This window comes from Erinaceus europaeus, chromosome 1 (genome assembly GCF_950295315.1).
Source record: "Erinaceus europaeus chromosome 1, mEriEur2.1, whole genome shotgun sequence".
NCBI classification, from domain to species: domain Eukaryota; kingdom Metazoa; phylum Chordata; class Mammalia; order Eulipotyphla; family Erinaceidae; genus Erinaceus; species Erinaceus europaeus.
In genome coordinates, this window is record NC_080162.1 from 138665162 (window position 1) to 138678086 (window position 12925).

Sequence of the window (12925 nt, forward strand, 5' to 3'; positions counted from 1 at the left end):
GCAATTAGTTGAAACCTTGAATAATCACTCTAGAAAAAAAAAGTGAGTCTTCCAAGCAGGGATCTCGACTTGATTAAAACCTCTTGGAACCAAAAGTTAAGTTCACATCTTGCAATCTAAGTTGCAGATTATAAACACTGAAGCATAAGGGAAGAAACCCATTAAATAAAATCTAGTCATGTCAGAGAGGTAAAGACTGCATATATATTTTTAAAAAGATTTAAAGCCTTAACTGTAGCAAACTGTTTATAAGCTGGAGAAGTTGACAGGAGGTATTTTTAATACATGCCACAGAAAATATCCAACATTTGGAGGCGTGGGGTGTAGTAAGAGGGGAGGGGAGGGGGGTTGTTACTAAAGTCTTCGAAAATGACGTGATAGTTTTAAGCAGGTTGCCAGAGTTGAAGCAAGATGAAGAAACGAACTCAATACAAGTCTTACAAGAAGAAAGAAATGGAAAAAAAGGAAAAAAGAAGAAAGGAAAGGAAAGGAAAGGAAAGAAAAAGAAAAAGAAAAAGGAAAAGGAAAAGGAAAAGGAAAAGGAAAAGGAAAAGGAAAAGAAAAAGAAAACTAATCAGGTTGTTTCTCCATTTTGGCCAAAGCGATGGAGGGATTTGTCCCAAGAAAACAAAAACACCATTGAAAGAATTTACCCCAGTACAAGTCAACTTGACCAACTTGAGCTTTTTTGCAAGAGTGGGGGGTAATGGTGTGTTTTGAAGCAGGTGCCTCTCGTTCCACAGTGTCCACTCAAGGTCACCCAGGTGTCCCTCCCGAGGAGGACCTGAAGTTGGAGGGGGGGTGTCCTGCTCCCTTCCAAGGCAACCGGCCGCAGGTTCTGCGCGGGGCCGAGGTGCCCCTCCACGCGTGGACTCAGCGCGCCCAGGAGGCCGGACGCACCGCGAGTCCCTGCCCGGCGGAGTCCCGGAGGCGCGGAGCTGGTGTACCCTGAGCCCCCCGGGGCGCGCCCTACCAGGGCGGAGGCTTTGGCTGCAGAGGCGCCAACTTGAACACCTACTTTTTGTTTCGCTTCGGGGTTGGCGTGGTCCTGCCAACACACCGGACCAGGATCCCCCCAACCCCCACCCCCCGCCAAAGAAAAAAAAAAAAAAAAAAAAAAAAAACCTCCAATTTTCCACCTCCTGCAAAAGTGGCCTCTTTTCACCCATCTTCCCTCCAACCCACTCAAGTCTCCACCAACTAAGTTGTTCCCCCGCCCTGGCTGTTACATGCGGTTCCCCAGGGTGGCATCGCGTCAATCATCACAACAACCATGATAACAACCACCACCTACTCAGCATCATCACCTGAGTGGGGAGCCCCCAGTTTGCTCCCCAAAAAAGCAGTGGCGACTGGACTACCGCACTGGGTAGGGGGCAGGAGCTGGGGAGGGTAGGGAGAGATCAGAATTAAGCAAAAACTCAGGAGCGCAGACTAAGCCGAGCCTTGCAAGCATGCTCCTTTTTAAAATCGTATTATTTAATTAGTATTAGTATTAATATTTACTAGTATTAACCAGCACTAGGGTTGTCTGGTCTGTGACTGTCTAGCTGCCTTTAAGGAAAAGTTTGACAAATCTGGGGGAAGGGGGTGCTTGGAGCATATTTCTCTAAGCCTTCCTCCCTTTGCAGCCCTGTACCCTACCCATTCCACCCACCCTCGCTGCTGTACCCCTCCCCAGAAATCATCTCCGTAACTCTCGGCCCCGCGTGCAAACTTACGTTTGATCTGCCGGGGTTTGCTCTGCTTGCGCCGGGACATTTTGGCGGCGGGCGGCCGCTGCCACGGGGACTCCCTCCGGCGGGGCCCGCGCTCCGGGGCTGCGGCTCCCCGGGCTCCCGGGGCTCCCGGGGCTGCCGCCGCCCGCGCCGCCTGCGCTGCCCGCGCCGCCTCCGCCGCCCGCTGGACTCAGGTGCTCCGGCCGCGCGGGAGCCGGGACTCTGGGCTCCTCCGGGAGCCGCGCGGGTGCACGTTTGGCGAAGTGCAAGCAAATGGGAAGGGGTGGGGGGGGTGACAGTGGGGAGGGGAGGTGGAGAGTTGGGGTATGGGGTGGTGGTTGGGGGGTAATGGAAATTTTCACAAAACGACTGGAGAGGAGAGAGAGGAGAGAGAGGAAGAGAGAGAGAGAGAGAGAGAGAGAGAGAGAGAGAGAGAAGAGGGGCGGGAAGCGCGGGAGGAGGCGCACGCTCGCAGTCACCCCTCCCTGGCTCCCGGGGCCGGCTCTCCGCGGCTGCCTCCGCCACAGCTGCTCCGGGCCCCGCTGCTCCGGCTCTGCCGCGGGAGGTGGCTGGGCGCGAGGGAGGGGCTATCCCGGGCTGCGGCGATGGGGGGGGGGGGAGGGGGCTTAGTCCATCCGCGGACGGAGGATTGGCGGCATCCAAAGCCAGCAGTCCCAATGCAAGCGAGAGCCCTGGGCCTTGGCCGGGTGGGGTGCAGGGGAGCGCAGAGAGACTGAGAGGGAAGGAGGGGGTGGCTGGAAGTATGAAGAGGATTTGGAGGGGGGCCACCTTCTGCAGTTGTCACCGCGTCAGTTCTGGGCAGCCTCCAGAGCACCCCTCCCCCCCCACCTCTTCCAGGCAACTTCTTCCAACAGCCCCCCCCCCCCCTTCTAGTGGACACCCCCACCCAGCCACCCAACTCTCACGCCTCGTCTTTTCCAACCCGGCACAAAGAAAAATCTCAGTCTTTCCATAAACTTTGTGCTTCCAAGGATGCCGCCCCCTCCCAGAGCCTCCCTCACCACCCTCCGCCCCAGTTTCTTGGCAGGAAGGTTAGGCCACTGGCAAAATACTCAGCTACAGCCAGCTGATGACAAATGCCAACTGAGTGTCTGGGGGCCAGTTAAGTCCTCGCATCTGCCCAGGCTCTCAGGAGACCTATTTCAAGGTTTCCTGGAGATGGCTGTGGCTGCAGACCACCCTTCCACCCCCAAATGGCCGCACTGTTGGGGTGCTGAGCCCTAAAAGTGCTCTTTTGTCCCCCTCCGGAGTTTCCATTTAAATTGTTTAAAAAAAAAAAAACATTTGGCAGACTGGTCTTTCTCTTCTCCCATCAAAAAAGGAGGACATTACTAAGTGATGAGCACTAGGTGGGAATGAATTTTCTCCAATAGGAATCCTAACTTTTTGAGGAAGTCTGTGGAGGTTCTGAAGTCTCATTCCAACCCCTTGGCCTTTTTTTTTTTTTTTTTTTTTTTTTAATTCCTTTAGTTCTTCTGGCCACAGGGAAGCAGCCAACGTCTAGTAAAAGACTTGATCTTGGCCATAATTTTCCAAGCAGGTAAGAGACCCAGTAACCTTTTCATGGTTCTTTAGCGCGTTTAAAGATTTGTTTCATTCTTATTCAGTTCTTGTGGATAGTGATATGCTAGAAAATGCAAGCTAAAAAAAAAAAGTAGAAAATTTTAAATGTGTGGCCAAGTTGTGCAGTGTGAGGTTAGCTTAATTTTTCCTAGTTTAATAGACAGTCAGTAGGAAATATATTCTCCTGGGTGGGCTGGAAGGAGCTTTTTCCATTTGAGGGTGGAACTGGCTGTGTTCTGTAAACAGTAATTTACTAATAAGACTCCACTGCATTTCACATATATCTTACAGAAGGCACTGCTGATTCCCTCCACTCCCAGGTTGTTAGATACTTCCATCTCTTCTGATCTAAAAATGCAGTCCCTTTGGTGGGATTCACTGACACTTCTGTGAACCCCACCAATTGGCATTCTGTAAAAGGGTCTGGGAGTCATTACATACCTGAACATAGAGTGCAGGCTGCTCAGTGTAGGGGAGACTATAATCAGTGTCATTTATAACCAGCCCATCAGGACATCTTTTGGAAGGTGTAAAGAATGCCCTGTGAAAAATATGGCTTGGGGGATTCTTAATAGAGAGCTGAGGCCAATTGTGAATTTCATTATATTATCATTAGTGCTACCTACCACCATATGAGGTTGTCAGAACACAGGGTCACTTGCAATGGGAAACCTCACTAAATGACCAAGTCCCTCCCCTGAAGAGCCACAAAATTAAATCTGTAAGTACCATGAAAAGCAGAGTTATCTGTATTTGTGGGATGCAGTGAATAAGCAGACAGGGCACTAAAGATTCTACATCCTTAATTTTCAACAATGAGTTGAAATTAAATCCGTTTGCCTAGAGTTGAATATGTTTTACCCCATAGGTTAAATATTTTCTTTTTTTAATAGAACTGACTGACTTTTCATATCGTCCAAGAGGGAGAATAAAATAATACAGCAATGTTTCTTTTGGCTTCTGAAATGGTTAAATATGCAAAGTAAAAGGGAAGTAAATACATCTTGGCTAAAATTTCAGTTTAAAATCTGCAAGAGTAAAATCCAGAGAATGTAAGGTAATATAGATAAAAATAGTTAGACTGCATTAAGTGAAACAGATATTAGTTGTTTATCTAAATTTATAAATATAAATAATTTTAGTACATATAAATGAATTAAACCAAAGAAAACTATCAATTTTGTTTTTCTGTGATCTTAGTGGGAATGTTGGTAATATTTAAAGTTCCTTTTTCTTTCTCTGTTTCAAGTCTCTGAGGTTATAGAATTAAAAGGCAACAAAACCTATAAACAATTATCTCTGTCCAAATAGATATAGCAACCCAAAAACCACAGTTACATAACTATCAAAAGATGATTATGGAAACCACAACTGAGAAAAACATCAGGGAATGATATTGTAAAACCACAGTAACAAATGTGTCTGTGATATTAAAAACCACAATTCACAGCCAATACCCTGTGTATTGCAAATTACTTTTTAACTACACATATGTAAGCAAGAGCACAAAATAATTTCTCATTTACTTAAAAATTAATCTATTGTCTTTAGGCTCAATGATTTCATCTTTATATAATGGTTCGTTATAGAAAGTTTCTCAAAAACAAGTAATTTTAAGTCACACCAAATGTAAGTGACTTTTAAAGCAGAAAACATTTTCTAAATGCAAAAATGATTAATTTGAAGCCAATCTGAAATAAACAGACATCAACCTTGGTCTATATTTCTCCTTAAAAATTCATTGGAGTAACAAGAATGTAGAAGCTGGATAGGGAGTGGGGAAAGTTTCAAGTATCCTAGTATAACTTCCACGACAATATAACTGTATACATCTTCAAAGTTTTGTTTGAGCAAGAAAACTTACACCTCACAATAAAATGAGAGGTCAGTACCAAAACTGCTTTAATATGTAAAATTAAATATTTAATGAAATTAATTTTGTTTACAAATGTATAGTGTTGTGAGGGTTAGTTAGTTAAAATTAGAGTTCAAATAAGGAACAATAATCGTTAGCATAAGTATATTCTATGAAATATTTGGTATATCTTATCCTAAAAAAAAAAGTTGCTGCTTGTCTGAAACTTAAATTTTATTGGGCATTTTGTATTTATCTGGCAAACCTACATATGTAACACCCTGGAACTTTCACAAATTATGGTTGTTTATAATATTGTTTATTGAAAAAGGTAGAAACCCTAAAATGCTTTCTATAGTTGAAGGTATACTTCATTTTTGAACATCATATTATTTGGGAAAGTAAGGAGGGAATAATCTTTATACAAAAAAATGTACTATATTTGGCATAATACAGAGCTTTGTGCTTACTGCAAACGAATTGCATTCACGTATGTCTTATTCTTCGATTTGTTTTTAAAATGTGTTTTTTCCTCCAAGGGATCAACAAATTGATAAAGCTAACTCCCAAGCCACATGTTATTAGGCAGCAAGCTGTCTTCTTTATTATAGAAGTAAACAATATTCAAAAGCTTCCAAATGACTTAATTTTTTGCCCTTGTATCCTCACCAGAAATTGAATACAGTTTATCTGCCTTGATTTAAGATTATGACATGGAATTGAACGAGAGCATAGTATGAAAATAGAGTTTAGTATTTGTATCTTTATAATTTCAGCAGTTAAAAATAAAAATCAACACATTTATCTGAATGGCATTCCTACATTATAACTGTGAAAAGGATTATCCATTTACTTGCAAAGGAGCCAAGGACTTTGAAAATATTTCAGGTAGTCGGCATCAGGGCTGTGTCTTGGGCTTCCTGTAAGAAGTCAATCACTTGAAAGAAGTTTTGTATGTACAAAAAAATATCTAAGGGAGCACGTCTCCTGAAGCCATCAGATTTTCCAAAAAAATGTCTGTGGGGGGAAAAAATCTAAATTGAAGAGAGTTAAGTTCTCATTCTTTTTATCTATAAGTTCATTATCATCATCATTAGTAGTAATATGTATATATTTTATTGCTACCCAACTTATTGCTGGGGTTCATACATGCTTGAAGAATCCACTAGTCCCTGTAGCCAATCATCTCCCCCCACCTTTTTCTTTTGTTTCCTATCTTGGGGAATATTTAATGTGCGCTCAGGGAGAATATATATCATTATGCTAGTGAATAGAATGCATGTCTTTAGATTTAGTTTATCTAAAGGGTATCTCAAGTGCAATGTTTCCTTGTGGAGTTTTCTATCTGTATGATCTAGCCAGTGTTGAAAGTACTGCATTATTGTCCTGCCCCCCTCACTCCCCACCCCTGCCACACACACCATGCACACATAAATATTATATTATTTTCTATTTATTCTATAGTATCTGTTAGAAATTAATTAATATAGTTATACCCTTTAATATTTGGTACATACATATTTATTATTATTATATTCTCTTGGTAAATTCACTGTGTTAGCATTCTTTTATTTTGTTGCTATTCTTGTTGTTGTGACTGGGGTTTCATCACTCCAGGAAAACTTGTTCAGAGGGTCCAGGTGATTGCCCACCTGATTAAGAGCATACACTACAGTGCACAAGGACCTGGGTTCAAGTCCCTTGTGGACACCTGCAGGGGAAAAGCTTCAGGAGTGGTGAATCAGGGCTGCAAGTCTCCCTCCCCCCCCATCCTCTCAATTTCTCTGTCCCTATCCAATAATAAATAATTTAAAAAAAGAAAGAGAAGTTATTCAGGGATAAATAATAATAATAATAATGAGAAAGAATAATAATAATGAGGACCAGACTATGTGTGACAAAGCAAGAACCTTACCCAAATGAGCGATCATTTTTATAGTTTTCTTTCTTTCTTTTTTCTTTTGTTTTCCTTTCCTTTCCTTTATTTTTTTTATGTTAAGTCAAAGAGATGTTGAGAGAGGGAGAGAAAGCAAAAAGACACCTACAGTCCTGTTTCACTGCTTTCTGAAACTTCCATCTTGCAGGTGGGCACTGAGGGATTCAACCAGGCTCCGGGTCCATGTTAATGTGTGCTCAGCCAGTGCACCATTGCCCAGCTCCCCCAGGTGATCCACAATTTTGCTGGCTTTGTGCTGTTATTATTTTATAATAGTCTTCTTTGTAGTTTGCTCTGATGTTTTATTTAAAGTCTGCTATTTTTCTGATATAATTATCCCTGCTTTTTTTTTCTTCTGGTTTCCACTTGCATACAATATGCTTTCCCCGTCTTATAATTTTACACTTAGATGTCCTTAAAACGGAAGTGAATCCCATGTAGACACCATTTAGTTGTATCTTATTTTTAATTTTGGTTCCACTTTACTGGCAGGTGGGCTTATTTTTAAAAATCCATTTAGCCATCCTAGGCCATTTTGTTAGAGGATTTAATCCATTTACATTGTAAATACTATCTATAAGCAAAGACTTACTGATCCCATCTTTCTCATTAATTGGGGTGTTTTGTAATGTCTTTTTTTTCTTTCTTCTTTCCCTGCTGTTTATATTTTTGAACTTATAATGTTTTATAATAGAATGCTTTTATTCCTTTCTCTTTATCATTTGTATATCTACTATAGCTTTGTGCATGTGTGATTACCAGAAAGCTTACATAAAGCATATATACATGCCTCAGGACACATATTCTTCCTGAGAGCACATGAAATATTCTCCAAGATAGGCCAATGCTAGGTTTCAAAACAAATCTTAGCCAATTTAATAAGATTGAAATGTGTCCTGATGCATATATATATATATATATATATATATATATATATATATTATCATTACTAGTGAAATAATGATTTACAAGACAGTTGTCACATGAATACAGTTTCTTTTGTTTATTCCTTTGTTTGTTTTGGTTTGTTTTTTTTTTTATTTTCTCCATATGTCACTGGGACTTAATGCCAGTACTATGAATCCACTGCTCCTGGCAGCCATTGTTTCTATTTTATTGGACAGGACAGAGAGAAATTGAGAGAGGAGAGAAAGAGAAAGGGAAAGAGGGAAAGAGAAAGACAGAAACCTGCAGACCTGCTTCATGCCTTGTGAACTGTCCTGCCTGCAGGTGGGGAGCTGGAGCTCAAACCTGATCCTTGTGTGAGTCCTTGCACTTAGTACTAGGTACACTTAACTTGGTGTACCACTGCCCAGCCCCAGTATAATTTATTATATTTCCATGATAGATATCTGCACTTGTATGTGAGTTTGTGAGTTTGTGGGTTTTTGTTTTGTTTTGTTTTGTTTTTTGTTTTTCTAGAGCACTGCTCAGCCCTGGACTATATTGGTGCAACAGCTTAAACCTGGGACTTCTGAGCCTTAGGCATGAGAGACTTTCATAAACCATTGTACTATCTCACAGGTCCACAGAAAACATTATATGTACAGACTGTTTTAAACTAATAGTAATTAAAGTTACATACAAAAAACCTATATATTCATTCTCCCCTTTTTTGTTGTCACAATTTACTTGTGTATTCATCAGCAAATTATTTTAACTATTATTTTTAATAGTCAAAATCTTTACACTTTTTACTTATAAATATGAGCACAGTACCATATTGGTATTGACATACTCTTCATTTGACTATTTATCGTCACCAATATGTTGTATGTTGATATGTCACTTATTAGTGTTAACTTCTTTTATTATTTCTTGTAATACATTCTTAGTGGCAATGAGTTCTCTTAGTCTAAGAATTAATTTTTCTTTTTTTTTAATTTTTATTTCTTTACCCTTTTGTTGCCCTTGTTGTCTTTTTTTTAATTGTTGTAGTTATTATTGTTGTTGTTATTGATGTGGTTGTTATTGGATAGGACAGAGAGAAATGGAGAGAGGAGGGGAAGACAGAGGGGGGAGAGAAAGATAGACACCTGCAGACCTGCTTCACTGCCTGTGAAGCGACTCCCCTGCAGGTGGGGAGCCAGGGGCTGGAACCCGGATCCTTACACCGGTCCTTGTGCTTTGCGCCACCTGCGCTTAACCCACTGCGCTACTGCCCGACTCCCGAGAATTCCTTTTTCTATTGATTTCTTTTTAAAAATATTTATTCACTGACTATGTAGAGATGGAGAGAAGCTGAGGTGGAAGGGATAGATAGAGAGGGAGAGATTCATCGGCAGCACTACTGCACCACTCATGAAGATTCTCCTATACAGATGGAGACTGGGGTTTGACATAGTGGCATGTGCATTCAACCTGGTGCAACACCATCCAGCTCCTTTTTCTCTTCATTTCTAAAGGAAATTTTGCTGCATAAAATGTTCTTGGTTGTCAGGTTATTTTTGTCTTTTACAAACTGCTTAACTATATTGTCTAACTCTCATCATCTATAAGATTCTGTTTGAGAAATCAGTTGATAGAGGACTTAGGGACATGTATGGGATGGAGTAACAGCTGACATGGAGATGCTTCGCAAAACAGCAAGGACTGATAACTATTGAACTTAGGAAACCTCATCAAACTACCAGTGAGATACCTGTAAGAGCACTGTAGCCTCAATGGGTGCTCTACATGTGGATGGGATGAGAGGGAACATGAATTAAAACCAGATGTACAGAAATTGTGAGAACTGGTAGCAGTCAGCACCATTTTGGCTCTAGGCAGCAACACACAGTGCTTGCTGCAAGAGAGGGGAACCTCTTGGCTTTTTAATCAGTGGCCTCAGGGAAGTCAGGGAACTAACCATTGCTGGCAAGGACACAACACAGTGACAGGTGGAATACCTGGCCAAAAAGCGGTGATGTCTGTCTTAGAACTAAACCAAATGTATGGGCAGGTAAACAGATCAGAGCAGCTGGGGCTAGTGACTATATGAAAAGTGAGTCCTGGGGGTTGGGTGGAAGCAAAATGGGTTAAATGCATGGACCAGCATAGGGATCCTGGTTCAAGCTGCTGGCTCCCCACCCGCAGGGGGGTCGCTTCATAAGCGATGAAGCAGGTCTACAGGTGTCTATCTTTCTCTCCCTTTTGCTGTCTCTCCCCCTTGATTTCTCTCTGTCTTGTCCAACAAAAACAACATCAATAACAACAATTATAATTACCACAACAACAATAAATTAAAAAAAAAAAAGAAAAGTGAGTCCTACTTCTCCAAATACACAGAAGACAGCAACCACTTCACAGCAAGTCTCTGAGGTCTGGATTCAGGCTGAAACTCTAAGTGAGGACATAACTGCATGTCATATGGAGGATAGAGCTCAAACCAATATTAAGAAACACAATGTCCCACTACCCAATAAAAATATAAACAAAGTAAAATCCAGTACTCATAACAATAGCACTGTTATTCCAACAATAAACAGCATGCTAGGCGAGTAAACAGCAAAGAATTTTCAAAACCTAAAATCTGTCAAAGCATGACAGATTTTACAGACAGAAATAAAACAGAAGGTCTCCAGGAAAGCATATACTTAAATAACATATCAGAAAAAAAAGCATATACTTAAATAACATATCAGAAAAAAAAGCATATACTTAAATAACATATCAGAAAGAGGAAAAAATAAATTAAAAGACCATAGAAAATTTATTATGAGGGCTATCCAAGAATCTGAGTTAGCATCCAAAATCATATTCAAGAATTGAAAGAATATTTCACTATGGAGTTACAAAAGACAAAGGAATGGGAGTCAGGTGGTAGCACAGCGGGTTAAGCGCACATGGTATGAAGCACAATGAGGGGTGTAAGGATCCCGGCTAAAGCCCATGGCTCCCCAGCTGCAGGGGAGTCACTTCACAGGCGATGAAGCAGGCCTGCAGGTGTCTGTCTTTCTCTCCTCCTTTCTGTCTTCCCCTCCTCTGTCCATTTCTCTCTGTCCTATCCAACAATGATGACAACCATGATAACTACAACAATAAAAAATGAGGGCAAATAAAAGGGAATAAATAAATAAAAATTTTAATAACCAACATATATAAAGAGCTTACCAGACTCAACAACAAGACAACAAATAACCCCATCCAAAAATGGGGGGGAGGAATTGGACAGAATATTCACCACAGAAGAGATCCAAAAGGCCGAGAAACACATGAAAAAATGCTCCAAGTCTCTGATTGTCAGAGAAATGCAAATCAAGACAACAATGAGATATCACTTCACTCCTGTGAGAATGTCACACATCAGAAAAGGTAACAGCAGCAAATGCTGGAGAGGGTGTGGGGTCAAAGGAACCCTCCTGCACTGCTGGTGGGAATGTCAATTGGTCCAACCTCTGTGGAGAACAGTCTGGAGAACTCTCAGAAGGCTAGAAATGGACCTACCCTATGACCCTGCAATTCCCCTCCTGGGGATATATCCTAAGGAACCCAACACATCCATCCAAAAAGATCTGTGTACACATATGTTCTTGGCAGCACAATTTGTAATAGCCAAAACCTGGAAGCAACCCAGGTGTCCAACAACAGATGAGTGGCTGAGCAAGCTGTGGTATATATACACAATGGAATACTACTCAGCTGTAAAAAATGGTGACTTCACCGTTTTCAGCCGATCTTGGATGGACCTTGAAAAAATCATGTTGAGTGAAATAAGTCAGAAACAGAAGGATGAATATGGGATGATCTCACTCTCAGGCCGAAGTTGAAAAACAAGATTAGAAAAGAAAACACAAGTCGAACCTGAAATGGAATTGGAGTATTACACCAAAGTAAAAGACTCTGGGGTGGGTGGGTGGGTGGGGAGAATACAGGTCCATGAAAAATGATGAATGAAATAGTGGGGGTTGTATTGCTAAATGGGAATCTGGGGAATGTTATGCATGTAAAAAAAAAAAGAAGTAGAAACGCAAAGCAGAAATTGACTGAGTTTGGAGTATGGCACCAAAGTAAGAAAGCAGAAGTATACTAGAGTTTGCAGTGAGTACCTCCCTAATACTTCCTCTCCACTTTTCCAAGCTTTGGGTCCATGATTGCTCAACAATTTGTTTGGCTTTGTATGTTAACTCTCTTTTTAGTCACCAGGTTCCAGGTGTCATCAGGATGCCGGCCAGACTTCCCTGGATTGAAGACACCACCAATGTGTTCTGGAGCTCAGCTTCCCCAGAGACCCATCCTACTAGGGAAAGAGAGAGGCAGACTGGGAGTATGGACCGACCAGTCAACGCCCATGTTCAGCGAGGAAGCAATTACAGAAGCCAGACCTTCTACCTTCTGCAACCCTCAATGACCCTGGGTCCATGCTCCCAGAGGGATAGAGAATGGGAAAGCTATCGGGGGAGGGGGTGGGATATGGAGATTGGGTGGTGGGAATTGTGTGGAGTTGTACCCCTCCTACCCTATGGTTTTGTTAATTAATCCTTTCTTAAATAAAATAAAATAAATAAAAATAAATAAATTAATTAATTAAAAAAAAATTTTTTTTTAAAAGACAAAGAAAGAGCTCCAAACAGAGTTTAAAAAAAATAGAGACAAAACTTTTGTGACATGGAGCTGTTGTTCTTGCACCATCACTGAGAGAAGAGATACTGGAGAACACTCCAGGAAGTCAGGCACTATTTTGCTTTGTGAGAAGGAGGATGAAAAAGGAAAAAAGAACTATGGGAATATTTCACTCAACAGTGGAATATAGAGAATTGAAACACATAGGCATATAGAACATATATAATATATATATGTTCTATATGCATATATATATATATATATATATTCAATCATAACTATGATTGAATA

The 12925-nt window shown here is 41.1% G+C and overlaps 1 protein-coding gene and 1 long non-coding RNA gene across 5 annotated transcripts in view; one reads left to right on the top strand and one right to left on the bottom strand.

The window, feature by feature from the left end:
• ZFPM2 (zinc finger protein, FOG family member 2) overlaps positions 1 to 2243 on the bottom strand; it is a 602281-nt gene extending 600038 nt beyond the window's left edge. For both annotated transcript variants that reach the window (XM_060195956.1, XM_060195948.1), the window contains exon 1: positions 1722 to 2243. In XM_060195956.1, coding sequence (XP_060051939.1) covers positions 1722 to 1761 — 40 coding nt within the window. In that variant the 5' untranslated portion in view covers positions 1762 to 2243. The remainder of the gene's footprint in view (positions 1 to 1721) is intronic.
• Positions 2244 to 2258: 15 nt separating this feature from the next.
• LOC132539869 (uncharacterized) overlaps positions 2259 to 12925 on the top strand; it is a 29855-nt gene continuing 19188 nt past the window's right edge. The window contains exons 1-3 of one of the 3 annotated variants that reach the window (XR_009551141.1): positions 2259 to 3088; positions 3210 to 3279; positions 7242 to 7322. This is a non-coding gene — a long non-coding RNA (uncharacterized LOC132539869). The other 2 variants (XR_009551139.1, XR_009551138.1) reach the window with 2 other exon arrangements.